We start from the raw sequence: 20,920 nt of genomic DNA, 5'->3' as shown, positions 1-20,920 counted from the left end.
ACAAATCATATAACATGTACAGGTTCACAGATTGGATATTATATTATAATAGATGTATTTTTGGGAGGCATGAGATATTCATCTTTATTTGCATATGAAAACCAGATCCTGAAGCTTGTATCAAATAGCTGAGTAGTTCCAGTACAGATTAGACCTTAAACTGCGTTAATTATTGTTATTTCGTGACACTGATCTTACAGTGTTTTTACAATATCTACTCCAATAAGCTACAGTAGGCATACTCTTCTCAAGAACACAAAAGGCAAATATAGCTCTTACAATGCCCATCCATCATTTGAATGCTGTTGATGTTGGCAGATATGCAAAAAGCATTTTCTGAAAATCTATTCCGTGAAATATTTTTCTGGGGGGAGCTGGTAGTACAGTACTGTATATGCATGAATCTCTGCTTTAGCTTTTCAAGCTCCTCTGTTAACATAATGCATATGTGATAAATCAGCTTTACAGAATTTTAGTAATACGTACATTTCACATACTAAAAATGCAACTCTATGAAAAAATACTGTTAAATATGCAAAAAGCCACAGAATTCTAAAAAGAATTCATATCAAATGGAGGATTGATGTGGCTCTCAGTGTTACCATGTCAAGATCAATGGTACCTGGGACGTCTGAAGTGTCACTGACTAAAATTTCTACTAGCTCACCCTGTGCTGAAGCTAATTGTGGTCCATTGCTTTGGAAACCTGGGACAATCTCAGTTTCACAATCTCAGATGATATTGCTCTGATTCAAGTTAGCAACGTTTGACCCATAGAGCTCAGCTTGCACTCTGAATGAGTGTTTTTTTACTATTTATTGTACGTTGGAGGCACTAAAAATTATCATTATTCCATTTAATTTTAAGTGTGACTTAAATGTATGCAGTATACAGGGCCCATAGGCACTGGAATGGCTTGTTCAATTAGATAACTCAATACATTACACTGTGGGTCCTCAAGACACAACACTATAGCATTTTTAGGATAATGTAATGAAATCAGAATTTTGGGAAGATATATACTGTATCATGCAGTACTATGCAGTTTTGTCCATGTGTTTGCAAATGTAGAGCAACTCTACAGTAAGTACTGAGGAGACAAAATTAAGCCAAGTGCACTAGGTTTCTAATATTTATCTAGTATAAAAAGCTTGTCCTGTCTTGGGAGTGCTATGCCCAGGCAGAAACCTTTTTACAAGCTCATTTGGCTCAACTTTTTTCACGTTTCCAGCAAATGCTAGTCCTGTACTATCTTTTCTGCACTTCTACATTGTGACATTCCATGCAGAGTGATGAGCTGCCAAAAAAAAGAGATTTTAAACAAGGATATACAGTATGGTTAATTTTATTGCTCATTTAAAAACTCCTCAAGCGTGTGATTAAATGTGCCGTTTTAGCTAAATTAATTTCTAATTGTGGCAGCGTGCCCCAACATAGAAAAGAGGGTATTTTCTTTTCAGCTTATGAAATCACTTGCCGTAAGGCTTTATTATGCATGTTTCTTACAGGGTAATGAAACTTTAGCTAAATCCTTGTGTATATTCATGCTTCTTTTTTTAAAAGATGATCACCTGTGACTGAGCTGCTTGGTGGATGTGTGGGTGTGTGTTGGGGGGGCTTTAAAATGTCACTCTGGTGAAGAAAATACCTGCAAGTTATTAGATATGATACCCGTTTTCCTACAGACAGCTCTCTTATTGTTGTAGCTTATGCATCATTTTCTCATGGCATTAAATGTGATGATGCACTTACAGTAGGTACATTTTATTTCCGTTTTCCTATATTTTTAGCCATAATATAATAGATTCACCTGTTTTAACCTTTTATGCTTTTTAATAATACCAACTGGAAAGTTAACCTCAATTTAAATTGAATCAAGTTTATATACAATAAACTGCTTTTTTCTGCTCTCTTGAAATTGACATGCTTCAGAAGATCTTTGCAGTAATATGTGTAAAGGAATAAATGCCAATTTAATTATTTAGATTAATTATCTATTATGGTGCTTTCAAACACAGAAGTACAGTATAACAACTTGAACTGAATCTTTCTCATTCACAGGTATTGCTGCTAACCCCCAAATTAAACTGTACTGTATATCATTTTGTTTTTGTTTTTAGCAGATTTACTGAACAGAACTTTAATTAAAAAATAGAAAAATGTCAATACGATTTTACTCATGAGTTGTGCATGAAGGCTGAAGGATGAATTGTTATATATTCTTTGATCATAGTAATTGATACAGTTTCTTGGCCTCCAAATAAAGAAACCTGTTAACACCACTTTATCTGGGGTGTAACATTACGCAGATGAACCCTCAGTTTGTTCTGAGCCCTGTGAATGTGTCGCTTTATTGTGTGTGAACACTGCAGTGGGAATATTTCACTCCTGAATATTACAAGATTCTTATCTGACATGTCTTTAACAGTCAGGGAAACAAAACTGAATATCAGACAAAGGCTATTTATTTCATAGACTGTGCTTTCTCAGGTATTTTATTCCATGTTTTGGATTTTTTATGTGCCATATGCATCCAAAAATGTTGCCTGCTTAAGTTTCTCTTAACCTTGTATGAATAATACAAATAACTACAAATAATAAAACATCACAAGTTTTCAGACACATTCAGATTCCTGGCAGAATGATAGAATGGAAATAAATTCCAGTGATTTTTTGTTCAATTTGTACATTTTTTCACCCTGAATCAACTGTAAAGCTCTGCTCTTTAATGTCTTAGTTGTAGTTAGCAGTAATAGCAGAAGAAAAATTAAAACATTATGGAGATGACAAGCAAAATCCTGGCTTGGAAGCATTTTAGACAAAGTATTTTATTTTTAAATACCATTTAGTAAATAGAGTTACAGTAACTAAAGTGGAAAATACTGAGGTGCAAATGTGCAAAAAAAAATCCCCTTTAAAATATGGAGCAATAAGTCTGTCTCCTGGGGTTGTAAAATAAATGTATGTCCATTGAACTCATCCCTGCTGCACTTAACACACCAGTGACACCCAGGCAATTCATTATCAATTCACTTGCGTCCAGCACGTTCCTTTTTTCCTTTTTATGGAAATCTCTTTCTGCCTTTATGTTTTTAATTCATCATATGTAAAGAGTCACACACTGTTTCTTAATGTGTTTGAACTTAAGTGTAAGTTCACATCCACAGGGGAGAGACACTGATGCAGACAAATTAAGATGAATACACAGTCAGCAAACAAAATCTGTATTCAAGCAAATGGTTGGCAAAAATGCCTGCACAAGTCCACTCTTAATATTAATTAATAATAATATTATTGATACTGTTACTGTTCATTACTGTTCAACTTTAAAAATATACAAAAGGCCACGGGCAAAAATTAACAAGCAGCCAATGTATGTATTCAATATATTATATATGTAAGATATCTTGTATCAATGTATGTGTGTGAAGCAGGGGGTGGGAGAAAAAAAGTATGTTAAATGGCTTTCTGCACTGCAGAAGGTAGTGTCCTGATCAGGAGGTGGTGATGTTGTTGTGCCCTTGAGAAAAGTGCTTCACTCAGATTGCTCCACTAAATGCTTTGCAGTATAAATGTGTCTCCAAGTAGTCAGTGCAAATGAGAATTTTCTCTCAATTAACGTACCTGGTAAAGGAGAATAATGAAAAACTTAAGCTCTTAAGCTCTGCACAATGTCTAATTTATTCCTGATTTGTAATCTCATTCGGCATGTGTTTTGCTTCAAAACGCAGCAGATGAAAAGCTGACTTGTGTGTGGTCACTTCTCAGGCTTCTGAAACATGGGGACGAGTGTTTTGAGCCTGCTGCCTGCCCATGTTTATGGAAAGGAAAGGAATATTATCCTGGAGATAAAGTAATGTCTCCATGTCATAGCTGGTAAGTTTGTCACTAACACAGCTGCTCATTTGTAACAAATGTTTCAAAAAGAAAGTGGATTTGATTATATACTGTAAAGAGAAGTCTTGGTGGCTCCTTATACTGAAGGAGAAGTGCTTCTTACCGGGTGCTACCCTTGTAAAGGCTTTTAGGAGTATGGAACAAACTCACTCATCTTGATGCTGAAGCTGATACAATGGCTTCTTTCAGAAAACAGATGATCAGTGGTGACTGATTCTTTGATCAATTAGCAACTAACAACCAGACATGCCAAATAGCTCTTGGTTGCAACTATCCTTATGTTCTTATCTTCCCTTGCACCAACGCACTGTATAATAAGTCACCCAATGCCCTTCTGCTCCAGTTCTTGGAATAATATATACTGTACTGTACTATATACCCAGTCTTAAAGTACTTAGTACTAGGATCAATCACTGTTCAAAAATCCTTAAAAATATATTATTGATAAATAATAATTCAAGACAAATACATACATTGAACAAAATGAATGGATTTTGTCTGTATCTGTTAATATACACTGTTTTACACTGTATGTTATACACTGTTAGTATCTGTTGCACATACAAAATAGCTTCTAGAGGCATGATGCCTATTCTTCTGGTATTCAGGTTTCATAAACTGAAAATGTATCTTTACATATCCTTGTTTTCCAGCTGTTAACCAAAAATCCTAAATCCCTTCAAGGTAACCAACATTGTTTCTCAAAACAGAATAAAATATTTATAAAACCCCATTACATTTTACTGCTAATGTTAAATAGAATGCTGCTATGGAATTCAGTGCACAACTAAATCTCAAATGCCATTCGATAAATAATTTCAATCTTTAAATTAAGGGAAATGTTTAACAGCAATTTAAAATTAAAATGTATTCCCTGTTTGAGAAGACAGTAGATTGCTCACACAGTGAGCCTGGTTACCTGATCCCTTTACTTGGATTGTTTCCTTTGTGGGGGAGAAGATTCTAGCCTCACTTAGTTTATAGAAACAGTCATTATATTATCCTGTTATACCAGGGATTTCACTTTTGCTCCTGAGATAAATGGTTTCATAGTGAGTACTGTCAAAGAGAAGGCAATCTTCTTTCCATTCATCTTAGAGATTCTTCCACCAGTAGCAAAAGAGGATAAGGATGACAGCTTAATGATGTATGAAGTGGTGATTCAACATTTGGCAATCATCTAGGCACTTTTTTGTGGATAATTGCATCCTCACTATAAAAGAGGGTCTTTACTGATCCATTAGAAAGGACAGGAGTTCTAGCATTAGTTGGTTAAAGGCTGAGCTTCTGTATCAGATAATACTGGCAAAGGTTTAAAGCATAATAATGCATCTTTTAGTGTCTGCCAGCACGGATCATTTCAATGCGACTTCCACCCCTGTCCGTCCATGTGCACAGCTTATGGAGACCGCCACTACAGGACCTTTGATGGACTACTCTTTGATTACGTTGGTGCTTGTAAAGTCTATTTATTAAAGGTAAGTGTAGCAAACAAAACCCCCCAACACATTCTGCTCCTAAGGTTTTACATTAATTAAAGCAGCCCCCCACTCTCCACACCACCCAGTGATGTGATTAATTGAACCTAACACTAAAGCTTTGTTTTACTTACTTTACTTACTTACTGTGTGAAACAAAAGAAAACTTCATTTATAGGGTTTCTAAGATGAGTGCTTTGCATGTTATTATCCCTCTATTTGGTAACGAGTCATTATTTCCTTATGTTACACACTACAGAACTGATTTGCATTCATTTAGAATCCTAAACCTCCCAAAGAACCAGAGTATAGTAACCCTCTTTAATTTTATCTTATTCAGTTTCATACTTAACTTATAAAGTGCATAAGTTAGTAAATTAATTGATTTTTTTTCTCTCTGTTACAGAGTGGTATAGACTTAACTATGACTATAACAGCAGAAAATGTGGACTGCTATGACAGTGGAGTCATTTGTAGGAAATCCTTATTAATCAACGTAGGAAAATCTTTCATTGTGTTTGACAATGACAGTGGAAAACCGGTAAGTTGCAATGGCTATCAGATACAGTATATAGACAATGACTTTTCACAACTTATGTACTGTATGCAGCATTATTGCTACATTAATACATTTTATTGTCTATTTTTCTTTGAATGTTCAACTGTTGATAAAGACAACGGCTTGCTTTTGAAGCAATAACCACCCAGCAGCAATAGTAATAATCTTGAAATCATTGTTTTTTCTGCATTAATTGCTCTTTGGCACACCATGCTTGTTACTTACATTTTTATACCAGATTTGAATTTAAGATGCAAAACTGCCTTTGTGCAAAAGTTAAAATTATACTTTCAAATAAATCAGCACATATGCTTCATGTTATTATTTGGATGGAACTAATGAGTTTAAGAAGTTGAACTCATGCATGCTTAGAGCAATGACCTGTGTTGCAATTTTTTTCCTGCAAAGAACCCTTCAAGTTTGATTGACAAGCATCAAAATGTGTTCATATGGCAAGCTGGATATTTCACAATTGTGCACGCCCCTGATGAAGATATCACTGTTCTCTGGGATAGAAGAACAACCATCCACATTCAGGCTGGTCCGCGCTGGCAGGTGAGGCCTGCAGTTTTACAGCTTTTCCAAAACAGAACATACTGTACTATCCCATGGGGAAAATGGCTGTGATCCTTAATTTTCATACATTAACTAGAACAAAAAAAGAAATGAAAATGATTATCAAAATATGTTTTTCCCTTCGACAGGGCAGGGAATTTAATTATTCTAAATGAATATGTTAATAGCATTAGCACTAGCACTAACTCACTTCAGTAATACAATGGGCACAACAGTGAACTATACACTTGTAGTACCTTGCTGTAGGTTTTTCCATCGATTCTTCCATTGATTTACTCTTTCTTCGTGATGCCATAAGAAATTGTTGGAATTCAGGAATGTTGAGTGAGGTCATGTGATTTTCCCATTTTCACAAAAATCTCATTCACCTGTGAGATCGAGACTGAAACGGAATGGAATTGCATTTTCAGCACTTCTGGGGATTATTAGTACATAGTAGCATCACATCTGGAGTTTATGGGAACCTAAAAGTCTTGGAAATGTCAGTGTTTTATGTTCTTTTATTCTGATAAGGTACTAGTGTGTTATAGCATTTTCTGTATCTGAACTTTAATGAAAATGTATTTTTATGTATTTGATTATGACTCATGTTTCATACTAATATTTATATACAGTATACTATATATATATAAGATTTCAAATTATATTGTGTCAAGGTAGCAATCATTTGCATTTGTTGTGTCCTTGTGATTAGACCTCAATTTCCTATTAGTAATAGAAATGGCCTAAAATGGCTCTTGCTTTAAAGCATACAGTACAGTACATTGTAACGGAAATGAATTATCTGAAAGGGCAAACTGTCGGGTTTGTGTGGGAATTTCGACATGAAGACAGTGAATGAAATGAGGACTCCAGAGAACATTGATTCTGCAACCCCGCAGGAGTTTGGGAACAGCTGGACAGCTGCAGAGGTAAGGACAGCAGTGGCTTAAACTTTGTCCAGAGCTGCTCTCATCTTTTCCCAATCATATACTTTATGCAGTACCACTGTTTTTCTCTTCTGGACGAAATATTGCATAATATTGTCGGCATATTGTTTATGAGATAAAAATCCATAAAGATTTTACAATATATATTGCCGATGAATTATAAAAATTGACTTTAGTGCAACATTTAAACCATACAGTTGGTTATACAGGGCCTATTATGCAGGGTTGCACAACTGTTGCACTAGTCAGATGCACACTTTAAACATAATTACCACACATGTAAAGAAACAATTTATAAATATATTAATGATACACATATGTATAATGAAATCAACCACATTCTTTTCCCTCAGAAAATGTGACTGTAGTTTTGAATCATGGTGCTCTCTTTACCTTTCTGTGGAAGTGTCCTCATTGTTTAAAAAAAAAATGAAGCCCTTGCACTGCTGAGAGAGTGTTGTGTTGTGCCCCCAGTGTGTGAACAGCCCGGATATCAGACATCCCTGCAGTCTGAGTCCTCTCAGGGAGCCCTTTGCCAAGAGAGAGTGTGGGATATTACTGAGCGAGGTTTTCCAAGTGTGCCACCATGTGGTGAGTCCAGACATACCTGCTAGCAGCAATAGCTACTGTAGCACCATCTATTGTCTTCAAAGCTTTGGCAGAAAATGAGCAGTTCTACAGCACATATTTATGCATATTTGTGAAGGTTTCAGTTATGAACTGGGCATAATACCAAACAATAGCACTCAACAGTAATTGTATTGCCCTCTTTATAAGACATTTTCACTCCACTAAGCTCTGACAGATAACTAATTAATAGAACAAGTATTAACTATATTGTTTTTAAAATTATGTGCAGAATTTATTTAGAATCGAATTAAAAAATATAATTAAATTATTTTGCTTTCTTCACAGTATGCTGCCATAATATACATGATAATGTATTTTCAATTAAAATGAGGGAACTAACTCATTTTCAAAATATTTAGCATAAAATATGTAAGGCTAAATGGTAAATAAGTCACCATTCCTCCACCAATCCTCCCCAGCTGGACAATCCAGCAGATGAGCCACATTAGATCTGCTTACGATCCACAGAAGTTCACGTACTGGGCGTACAAAAGGTCACCAGTGTTTTAACCTTACATTTTTTTTTACATTGCTACACAGACAATAAATGTAATTGCATTGTAGCTAGATTTTTGCAGCTCTTTTTTGGGGTGTCTGGATAATACAGAACTTGCAGGAGTTCAGTAAATAACTATCATATACGTATGGATTTATTAACCAATCACTTAATTAGGGAAACCTTTTTACAACAGCTCCATTGCAATATCTGTACTGCTATTTCTGACAAACCTCAGTTCTGATCCAAGAGACCACCCACTTATAAAACAAGTGTGTCTGCGTGTGGGGGTAGGGTTTGCCCTGCTGGTTCAGCTGTTAAGGATGTTGGATTTTTCAGGAGGGCACACATTTGAGCTAAAGCCAAACTTAAACACATCTGATTAGTGTCCAAAATAATACTGGGATAACAAGCAAAGAATAAGGATTAATGTCAATGTAACACCATTTTCTCAGCTTGGCTCTAAAACATGCATAACATTCTTCAAAAGGAACATTTATTAATTATAAATATTAGTTGCATGCTACTCAGTTCCATGCATTATTATGTTATGACCTCCAAAACAAATTAAGAAAAAATATTTTTCCCCACTATGGCTTGAAAAAATATCCTGAAATGATACATCAGGTGATACCTGCTCTCCATTACGCCCTGCAGGTTGATGTCACCTGGTTTTATATGAACTGTCTGACTGATACTTGCAGCTGTAATCGTGGGGGAGACTGTGAGTGCTTCTGCACCAGTGTGTCTGCGTATGCACATCGCTGCTGTCAACAGGGAATCAGTGTGGACTGGCGTTCACCAAATCTCTGCCGTAAGAATTGATCCCAAAATGCGCTTCTTCAAATTATAGCGTAAACTGCACAGCTGGTCGTTGCGTAAGAAATACTCCAGGATTATGGAATGCATTGTTTTTCTTCATTTCAAACAAGGTTAATTCGTGTATGGGGAAAAAAATGTTTCTCTCCTTTTATTTGTAGTGTAAATATCTTATTTCCTCTTCTATGTTTTAGGGGTGTTGCTTAATTAGAACAGTGTGTGTAAAAAGAAATTCAGGAAACTGTAGATTTAACTATTGTAATTTAAGTGATCAATACTGAGCCTAATATATTTCAGGTCAAGTCTATTATAAAGAGTACAAGTGTGTTTAACATATTCTAAAAAAGGTTTTAGAGTATATTGTTTAAAGCTAATCAAATTTTATTAAAAGTATGTTTAATCGATATTTCTAACAACTGTAAAAATTGCTTAAAGATGATCTTTGTTTATTATATTCACCTTTGTTTTACAGCTTATGACTGTGAATTCTACAACAAAGGTAAGTGTATCAAAAGCTGTAGTGATTTCCACATTCAAAATGATTTGTGTGTTGCATGTTTTAGAAAAGAGTTGTATCATTAATAGTGACATAAACTGACAATAATAACAAACTCTAGAGGGCGCAAGACATTTATTTTTAAAATACTAGGAATGTCTTGTGCCACAGTGAACTGTCCTAAACTGCTGTGATGCCGTTAAAACTCAGTCATTCCAATTTTTTATAAATCTGTTGTTGGCCAAGTGAGATGCGTTCTTATTGGAAAACACAACATGTCTATTTGATTATGTTCGAACTGACAGCAAAGCTTGTTTAATAAATTGCCGTTCAATGTACGGAAATACTGAAAAGGCAGGCGTATAAAATGCCATTTTAAAAAGGATTCACAATGTACATGGATGAACGATATAATATATATTTTTCCAAACGTTTCAGCAATGATGTTATATTCCAGCAGTTTAAACTGTTGCATGTTAATCTATAGAACGTAATATTTTTTTTTAAAAAAGCAAAATATATTTAAAAATGAAATCTATCCTACTGTACTGCATTCACCAATTTATGTGAAATATACTATACTGCACTAAATCTGAGCAGTATACCATAGTAGAAAGGTATGAACAGAAGCATGTTAAATACTAATGACTGACTAATTTCCTCTGCAGTTCTGGGAAAAGGCCCATTTACGTTAGTCACGTATAAGGAGAAGGATACAGTGCTGGCAGCCAATCTGTCAGGCGGTTCTGTTTTCCCGGAAAAGGGTGTGACTACTGTCCCAGGACTGACCAGATATTTTATGATGACCCCAGGTCTGTCCAGGGCCAGACCGCATGGTAAGCATATCTTCCCATTCCAGCTACCAGTAAATTACACACACTACTGTACATCCTGTTGTAGCTGGCCACTTATTAATGTTCAGCACATCACTGATGCAAAATATCATTTAGAAAAAAGGCTATTCAAAATGTATTACACAAAATGCCCATAGTTGTACTGTGTATACAGTATTATATATTATAGGGCAGAACTCAAAGTTCAGCACTTTGCGACATGCCCAGGCATGTCATGAATTACCCAGCATGTTAAATATCCGCACAGGACTGACTTTAAGCTGTCAATGGCAGAGCTTAGACACTGCTGTAACTTCAGACAAAATTCCTCTTTCAGTTGCAATGCCGTTGTCGACATCTTCATTCATACCAAACACAAATGTTACTGAGGACAGTAGAGGCGTACTCACTGTGCCCTCACTTTCACTCAACCTGTGTGATTTTTTAAATGTGGTTCCACACTCTGATGCTTTAGTTAAGGCAGCACTAGTTTGACTAGTGTGGGCACTTCTTGATCTACAAAGACAGAAATTTAAGTGAATAGATTATTAACAAAGTATGACTAACTTTGGCATCTGACTTATTTGTACTCACACAGAAGGTTTATATATTTACAAACCAAGAATAAACTCGGTACATGTGGTAAATATTTGCTATTGGTTCCAATACCAAATTTGTCATTTTAATCCCTCTATGGTGTGTACAGTATATATACTGTATATGGAACAGATATTAACTCCAATGTTGATAATACAGAGTTATTATTCTAACATTTATTATATAACATTTAAAAAAACACTGAAGTGAACCTCCCCTTTTTGTGGTATTTTTAAAATTTCTTAATGTTTACAAGATTATACCATTTCTAGTTTTCTTATATTAATTCTGTAAACATGGGTGATGTTAGAAAGCAATTAAAGATACAATGAATACTTAGATATTAAGGGATTAATCCCTGAATTACCCCTTAATTGTATTAAGACATTTAAGGTATTGTATTATTTTTGCCAATGGAAAATAGTTCAAACACTCCAGAGGAGACATGCATAATTTTTAGTTTATATTTATTTCTTAATATCAAGATTTATATACATTACTTCTTATTTCTTTTCAGACACATCTCTAGTTTCATTTGAAGCAGCAGAAAGGCCAAATTATTTTCTGCGATTGGACCCCAGTGGACACCTGCACTTGACCAAGTGGGAAGAGAGCGACCGATTTCAGGATGAGACAACGTTTGTCATTCACAGAAATACCTGGATTAGTGGATACGATTCTCTGGAGTCCTACATCAAGCCTGGTTTCTTTCTTCACTACATGTTGTCCTGGTTTCACCTAATGAAGTACAACCATTCTGCAGGCTTCCGAGAGGCAACTCTGTTTAAACTCACAGGTCAGTGTGATAGCAGACAGCGCATATTCCACTGTGAGGTGGCTGATATTTCAAGTAATGGGTTCAATAGGAAATTAAATGGTGCTTTTATTAAAATAACTAAATGTTGGTACAATTGTATTAAACTAAGACAGGAATCCTTTATATTAAAATATATAAATTTACATATATATTTAAGCAGTGTATTGTCCTCAGTAGACAAAGGAACAGAAGAATTTTACTAAAAATGTTATCTCATCAAAATAACTTATCTTATTAGATACCAGGCTTGTGAATTGCTTGGTCTTTCTGAAGAGTGTACTTTTCTATCACTGATTACTTTTATCACGCTATCAAGCTAATCATTTAGAATGGTGACCCCTTAGCAAATTGTTGACTGATCCTAAACTGTTTAAATAAGAAAGAAAATAATAGGTATACAGTATACTGTACATTAATGTGCCATTAAGTCCAGTCCTTGTCCTTAACCTCGCCAAACCTTTTTTGAATGAAGACTGAAAAAGATTGCATGCAGATCAAGATCCAACTACAAGAGTTATGGCAGACAGTTGAAATCATTAACAATTGCAATGTGACCTCTGAAATTCTAAACAGACCTATTCAACAATCGGACTGTATAGGTCCTGGGCTTCTCTTCCCAGTTTCATATATGAACAGCCTTAAGTTGCTACTACAGGGACTGTCTTCTATAAATAATTCTATAATAATTCTTCTATAAATGGAAAATAAAGAATTGGAATAAAAATGAGTTCTTGAAATTAAAATATGAAATGTTTTATTAATGCATTTACATTACTATGTTTATATCCATTTTCTTCTCTTTTTATAGTATGTATTAGAGGCCTTTTTCACATTTAATGCTTTACAGTTATTTAGCAATCTTTGAAAGAAAATAGATCAAGAGTCACTAATACATACAGTACTTTGGAAATGGAGAGAAATGCATATTATTTCATATACAGTTGTAACAATAAATGAGAAGATATATTTCCCTCAAGTTACATTACAGTAAACCCCTTTGACATTTAAGACACAGAACAACGACTGCATTGAGGTCAAGTCACCACTGCTGTTCCTTTCATAGTCATTCTGTTAACAAAACAATCAATGAGTGGGTTAATGGCTGCATTGTGAGGGTGGATATGTTTTGCATTACGCTGTTCTGGCAGACTGATGCAGCTGTTGACTGGCACACTCCAACTTACAAAAAAATGACAGATTTTGTCAATGGCAAGTGCCTGATGTCCACTGGAAAATGTCTTTAATCATAGGGAAGTTGAGATCTCAAGAGGCAGCATGCAGTGGCAGCAGCTACAGCCTGGGTGTTCAGTAACAAAGCTGGGCCCCCCTTTGTCCAGCATGACACCGAGAAGAATTCTGTCCTGTCTTTTATCTGTGCAGGGGCAGGGCTAAAGACTGGCTTAAAAATGGTTTATGGACTGAAGTGATATGGCATCAACACAATCCATTTAAAGTGTAAAGTCTTCGCTCTCCAGACTTTTTATGCCAATAATCTTATCTATGTGAGTGGAAAACTGAAACAATTTACCTCAGCAAGTGGGATCAGATCAGATGATCATGAGGCATTTCATTAATCACCACATCCGAGGGCTCGGGTTTCTGAGGTTCATAAGCAAGGCAACACTGGACTCAAATCTTTCCCCAACACACTCCTGCAGGCCAGCCTGCTGAGGCAGGGTAATTACACAGTCTAAAAATATAGCAGCATTTGTTTTAGTTAATGGAAAAGTTATACCAGCTTCAGAGTGCAGAGGCAAAAGCAGATTGGATTTCCTGCTGACTGTTGTAAATGCCTGGCATATTAGATCAGAGAAGGTCTAAGAGGGGAAAAACTGTCCCAAAGGCCAGATGAGAGATTGTAGCACAATAACAGCATCTTCAGCAATCCCTGTCACTCTTACTAAACTGTAGGTCAAGACAGTGGCACTTCCATGATAGTCTGGACAGTAGGCATGAAGTGCTTCATTGTGGCAATTCATTGGATCCCAAAAGAAACATGTGACCACATCACAAGCCAGACGCACAGTCATTCTCCAATAAGACTTACAAATTCCATTCTCTCCCTCTGTTATTTCAGTGTTCATTTTTAATTTATAAAACATCTCAGTTTCTCAAACACAGTGCATAATACTGTACATATTTACTACTATATAATGTATTATATACAGTAATGACGATGATTATATCATTAAAATGTAAATCTTGTGTCTTATGTTTAGCCTTTCAGATCTAAGTGTATAACTACAGTTTTATAAATATAGACATACCCACATTCTACTTCCAATATTATACTGAAATATAGCTGCAGTAGAAGTATATATATTGCAAAGGAAAAGGTAAAGATTCCCTCCATGCTGAAAGGAACAGAATGTTTCGGCTGAGGAGCCTTCTTCAGATCTGCAGAAAGCTCCACAGCCAAAATGTTTCTTTACCTTACAACATGGAATGAACCTTTACCTTTTCCTTTCCACAGTGATGGAGCTCCCTTTATATACTGTTTGAAAAAAGTGACAATTTCTCTTTTAATGTTAAAAACCTTGAAACCTCACACCACTGAGCACATTGTACCACAGCGTTTAGGTACTGTAGCTCATATGAGCAGAATCGGAATGTAGTGTATATTTTCGCAGATACAGTATACAGTACAATACAGTACTTAAAGGACTGCTTCTGAATCTTAGAACTGAAGCAGCTCAGAAATAATCATGTTACTTTATCATCTCCTACTGTCATTTTTCACTATCTTCTTCTGAAGAAATTCTGTATATGTGGTATTAACCAGCTGCATTTTAAAAAGTCACGTAGTAACTTGGTTATGCAAGATACCACACATCAATACGTGTTTTTCCCAATGTATTTATTTTTTCATTGTTCAACCTCAACATATTTTAAGGGTAAAAAAAAAACATCCACACATTAAGTCATCTGCAACACTGATGATAAGAACGGCTTAATCAGAAGATGACTTGCAGAGATTCTATTTTTGTACATAGAAATCCGTTCATTGCCAAAAACTGTATATACCACTGTATATACCAGATGTGCAGTATCTGCAAATGAAAGTCTGCAGTTAATGATACTGTTGTCCACGTTTATGTTAGTGTTCATTACTTCAAAAAATACACAGCAAAAGACGATCGAACCCTTATTTGAGCATTTGTAACTTTAAGACAACAATGCAATGGGCACAAGGCAGGATACATCTTGAATGGGGCACCAGATCATAGCAGGGCACAGACACAGACCTACTCACATTAGAGGTGGAAGCTAATTAACCTACCAGCATGTTGTTGGATAGTTGGAGGAAACCCACATGAAAGCCTGGAAGGTCTGGAACTGAACCCAGGGCCCCTGCATTGCAATACAGCAATGCTAACCACTGAGCTACCATGCTGCCCATGTACATGAGCAGTATAATCGATTTAATCGATAGCCAAGGAAATAAAATTGAATTTCCATTAAAAAAGGCATCTTGTCATTTACACATCATGGTGTCAATGTACCAGCAGAGGGCAATGTATACTATTGTTGGTTTACTGCATTCTGTACTACACAATTCTGTACATCTCATCTGCACAGCTTTACAGTCCAGGGCCTGTCATGCTTTTGCCACTTCAAAGTGAATGTTTGGTATGTATGCGCTGTAGCTATTTACTGTAAATATCAATGATATTGATAAAATATATTGTATAAATATGGACTTATACTACAATTAATGCGAATCCTTCCAAAATCTCTCCAAGCCCCAAATGCTATAGTTTGGAACTATGTGAAGCTGTAAAAACATATGATATCCAAGGATGAACAAGTGTACATTTGTAAGCCACAATTTACGTCATCTGTTGGAAAACAGATTTTTAAAACTTCTTGTTTTTTTAGAGAACGAATATGGAGCTTCTTCTCATTCCCCTTGCCAGTGGAGATATGAGTCGTGTGCCAGTGCCTGCTTTAAGACCTGCAGTGACCCCACAGGGCAGACCTGTGCCTCCATACCAAAGTAAGGCCACATGAAATGTGACATTGGCTTGGGAAACTTGCTTTATCTTTGGTATAGGTTTCTAAACTACAGACTTTAGATCTAAACAGAGATTTTTTGTCATGAAAGTGGAATATGTTATGTAGGTTTTCAGAAGTGTAGTTTATTTTACCATGGAAGCTTAATCTGATACTAAAACTCCAGTGTGCATCCTGTACAAGTTGGTTCTCAGAGCTGTTTGGCTTTCTCTGTAGAGTGGAAGGATGCCTCCCTCAGTGTCCACACGACATGGTTTTAGATGAAGTCACCCAAAGATGCGTGCATTTGGTAGATTGTAAGTTACCAGCTTTAGCTTGCTTCCCTTGCTTTTGTTTGCTGAAAAAGATTGTTAAAATGCTTTAGCTTATACAAATCTGCATTCTAACAGTATATAAATTGAATACATCTTTTGGTAAAACAGTTAAAGCAAAAAAAATGAAGTATTAAAATTCGGTCAAGATTTAATGTGGTGAGTTCTATTCAAAACTTTATAAACCAGACATAATGCAAATTAATTATTAGTCTAGCCCACAATACTTGATTTTTATGTTTTAAAAAGAAAACATGAAGAGCTTAATGAATGCTCTATTCTGTTTCTAAGGGGGGTTAAAGATCAACATGACACTGATACACCAAAAGCACCCTTTGCACGTGCTCTTAGGCTTATTTTCTGATCCTATGGCATATTGCATCACCACTGTAAAATATCATGTTTCTTAAAAGTTGAAATATTCATTCCAACATCTGTTTAATTAAGCTTTAAGCAATAATCCTAGATTCCAAAGCACGGGTGCTAGGATTTTAATTCTGTCACAAGTAATGCGTTTAGTCCCCCCTTTTTTCTTTTTCTTAAATAACAGAACTTATCTAACAGTTGTTTTATTATTTATCCTCAGGCATTAAGCCAACAGTTGCCATTGAGCCAATTACTCCCTATAGTACTGTATCACCACCTGCAGCTGTCACTTCTGCGTCCATTAATGCTACTGGTTCTCCGGGTTCAAGCCTGTCTACAGCACATTCAGTATCCCACACGGACACTCTCACTCAGCTCTCCACAGCTGAAACAAAGAGCACCCTTCGAACCCCAGGCATAACTTCCCAAACAGCTCTCCCAAGTGCTACAGCCACCGCACTAAACTTTACGGGACATGAAGCTGAGCTGACTTCTTCATCAGCAGTTTTTAACCTGACAACTACAGCAACTGAGCTATCAGTGTCCACAGCTGGTCCTGCAGTCCTGGAATCTGTAACAACTGAAAAAACATCCGAGATCTCAACTATGAGGCTAATTAGCACAAGTATCTTCAAAACAAGGCCAAGCTCCTTGTATACTAAAAGCACAGAGCGCACAAGTACTGAATCTACAATGGCACCATTTTGGCTTTCCACTACCAGTACAGCACCGGCAACTTCTAAAAGGACAACAGCCTCCTTTACAGCACTCACTGATTCCAAATTGCCTGCTACAGTAGCCTGGTCATCAGGTCCTAAAGAAACCATCAGCTTGCCTACAACATTATCCCTACCTTCCAAGGCGACAGACTTAACATTAGCAACAAGTAAAGTTACAGTGCCTCCCATGTACACAACTACAACTATCCAAGCAGACACATCTAATGTTACAGAGGCAACTACTGTGACTACAGGACCTATGACCATGAGCAATGAAACTACTACAAGACTAGTGGAAGTAACATCTTCTCCCCATGCAACTCAACCAAAGACCCCAGAAAGCACTGTTCATTCCTCTCCAGCAGAAACTGTAAAAACAACAGAAGCTCCAACCCCAGAAGTCAAATCTCCAATTACTCCTGGAACCACTTCACTAAGTCCTGAAACAGATACCAGACTCACATCTTCAAGTACAGCACATGCTTCTCCCCTCACAACTCTAAAAATAATTTCCCCTATAACACAAAAAACAAAGCAGCCACATACTCCTATGATAACATCCAAAGTTACTGAACACCCCTTAACTACAGAAATGAAAACATCTAAAACACATGGAGCTCTATATACATCCTCAACTGCCCCAGTGTCCACGTTGTCTTGGGGAACAACATCATTGGGTGCAATTCAACACAGCAGTGTATCCCCATTTTCTACTGTCACAGGGGAAACAACATCAGTATTCTTTACAGCACCTGGTGCCTCAACAAAAACAACAGCTCATCCCCTGGCAGGCCTGACAACATCTGCTACAGCTAAAATGTCAACTCCTAAATTAGAAGGTACAACACAAATGGATCAACCAACAACAATTGCTTCAACTGAAAAAACTACATCATTTACTGGTGCACCAACCACAAAAAGTACCACCCCAGTGCTTACAAAGGAAAGTTTAAGAACATCCACAAAAACAATGCATACTGAGCTGCAGAAAACAACTTTACAAACATATCCAACAGATAAAATAGACACTACATCACAGACTTCAGTTTTCCCACCATCCTCAATTGAAGTCACTCATACCACCTTACAACCTATCAAAACAGCAATGACATTTACGCCTCTGACAACTAGAATCACCACACCAATTCACAGAACACACACAAGCTCAGCAACTCCATCATATTCATCTTCAGCAGAATACACTTTAAAAACAACAACAACTCAACCATCACTCTCAGCCATTTCACATCTCAGCACTATACAAACCACAACATATCTTGAATCTACAGTAACTCCTGGATCTTTATCTCAACTGACAACATTAAGGACAACAGTACTGTACCAATCACCTTCAACGACAACATCATCAAAACCTCCTTTCAGCACGACTGTAAGTGCAATGTCTCCAGCTACTTCAGTGAAGCCATCCGTCTTCACCTTACAAACAACAAGCCTCCCTACTTCCCAACCACTTTTGCAGCCTACAAGTGAAACCTCAGCACTCCCCTATACTTCACAAAGTACAGTTCATAAAACACCTCTTCCAGAAAGTAAACCTTATTCATATTCATCAGCCACAACTGAAACCAAAGCACCTTTGATATTTACAACAACTCAGAAAGCTTCCACTACTCCTTTCACAAGTCAAAGGACAACAGTTCAGCTTTTTGGAAAATCTACCACATCCCGATTTTTGGAAACTACTAGTACACTTGTGGGTACCCCAAGTGTAGTTGTATCATCTGCAACAAGCATGGTATCCACATCACCAAGTGTATCTTCTCTATCGCAAGTGGCACCAAGTACCACTGGAAGGACTACAGTATCTACAGAGAAGATGCCCACAATGACCAGAGCTACCAAAACTACATTTCCCACCCAGAGGTCTACTTTGGGAACAACACTGGCTGAAACCACACAGTTCAGCATGTCTACAGGAGCCTTACAGGAAACATCTAGTGAGACAACAACTATGAAAATATTCACAGAGAGGGTCACAGAATCATCATCAATAGCACCATTGTCTTGGGGGACTGCTACCACATCACTTAGATCTTCTGCCATTCCGACTGCTGTTTCCACTCCAGCACAGCCAACAGAAAAATTGACACAAGCCACTACTCCAACACAAACCTTAACAACAGTAGCCAGTTCAGAACCATCTCATCCCTCAGCTATTGTTACACCTAAGTCAACCGAGCAGCCCTTGGTTTCGGTCACAAGTGAAAGCCAAACAACGCAGCAAGCTGTTTCGACTTCGATGAGCAAGTCTACCGAGGCTCTGATGACTGAAAAAACGTCTGCAGTCGCGAATCTTACTGGAACAGCTGAAAGCTTAAAAACAACATCTTATGCACACCTGCTTACCTCGAAAGGATTTCTGGGTACAGGCATCCCCACTAGTGGTATGTTAATAACATCATCTCCACAGGTCACAACAACAGGACAAACAACGGCTTCAATAATAGCTTCAACCTCCAAGCTGTCCTTAACCAGTACAGCACCAAGCACCAATAAAACTGAGTACTGGTCAACTCAAACAAGAGAACCAGGGACCACCACAGAAGACACAGGGACACCATCAGTGTTACCACAAACTACTGACCACACAACTGTAGCTGTTTCTACGAAGATGTGCACAGTGAGTTTACAATCTTTTACATACAGTATAATAACAACCCAGTGATAGCTGTGTACAGTATTTGACAATGTGTGTTATGCCAAGCCTTGTTTTGTCATTCTTTCACTGACTATTAGAAAACTGCTACATTATTATGTTTGTAACAAAATAGATTCTGAGTGTTTATAATCAATATTTCCATCCTCACATTTTCTAACTGCTTCCTCCAATTCAGGTTTGCTGGGGAGCCAGAGCCAATCTTAACAAGCAAGCAAGAGGTGCAAGGCAGGATAGACCCTAGACAGGACACCAGTCCATCACAGGGCAGATAGACACAAATACACTCACATGAGGGCCAGTTTTCCCAGAAGCCATGTATGTCTGTGGACTGTAGAAGGAAACAGGAGCATCTGGAGGAAACCTCAAACCCAGGGAGAACATTCAAGATCTCTACAGATAGCAGCCCAGGTCCAGAGCTGAACCCAGGGACCCAGGGCCATAAGCCAGCAATGGTAGCCACTGCACCACCAGGCTGACCCCTGCTAAGAAAATCAAGTTTTAAAAAAATATCTGTATTAAAAAACTGACTTAGTTAATTGAATCACCTCATTGCAAAGAAGAATATAGGTAGTGAAAAAAGGACAGTTGGGATAACAACAGCTTAAATGACAAATGCTGTGTTTTCAAATTTCACAAGTGTGATACAGTAGGCTCTGGCATTATTTTGGTGGTTCAAAGGTTCTGAGGACATTAAGAAAGCTCA

The 20,920-nt window shown here is 37.0% G+C and overlaps 1 protein-coding gene across 1 annotated transcript in view; it reads left to right on the top strand.

Annotated features, from left to right (window-relative positions):
• otog (otogelin) overlaps positions 1-20,920 on the top strand; it is a 57,660-nt gene that overhangs the window by 20,102 nt on the left and 16,638 nt on the right. Inside the window, exons 20-32 of the mRNA XM_069181869.1 lie at positions 3,769-3,876; positions 5,237-5,375; positions 5,782-5,916; positions 6,343-6,489; positions 7,302-7,421; positions 7,914-8,030; positions 9,223-9,379; positions 9,857-9,883; positions 10,549-10,716; positions 11,828-12,112; positions 16,022-16,124; positions 16,358-16,437; positions 17,039-20,178. Coding sequence (XP_069037970.1) covers positions 3,769-3,876; positions 5,237-5,375; positions 5,782-5,916; positions 6,343-6,489; positions 7,302-7,421; positions 7,914-8,030; positions 9,223-9,379; positions 9,857-9,883; positions 10,549-10,716; positions 11,828-12,112; positions 16,022-16,124; positions 16,358-16,437; positions 17,039-20,178 — 4,726 coding nt within the window. The remainder of the gene's footprint in view (positions 1-3,768; positions 3,877-5,236; positions 5,376-5,781; positions 5,917-6,342; positions 6,490-7,301; positions 7,422-7,913; positions 8,031-9,222; positions 9,380-9,856; positions 9,884-10,548; positions 10,717-11,827; positions 12,113-16,021; positions 16,125-16,357; positions 16,438-17,038; positions 20,179-20,920) is intronic.

This window comes from Lepisosteus oculatus, chromosome 21 (genome assembly GCF_040954835.1).
Source record: "Lepisosteus oculatus isolate fLepOcu1 chromosome 21, fLepOcu1.hap2, whole genome shotgun sequence".
Taxonomy (NCBI): Eukaryota; Metazoa; Chordata; class Actinopteri; order Semionotiformes; family Lepisosteidae; genus Lepisosteus; species Lepisosteus oculatus.
This window is presented reverse-complemented; position numbering and strand designations above follow the sequence as displayed.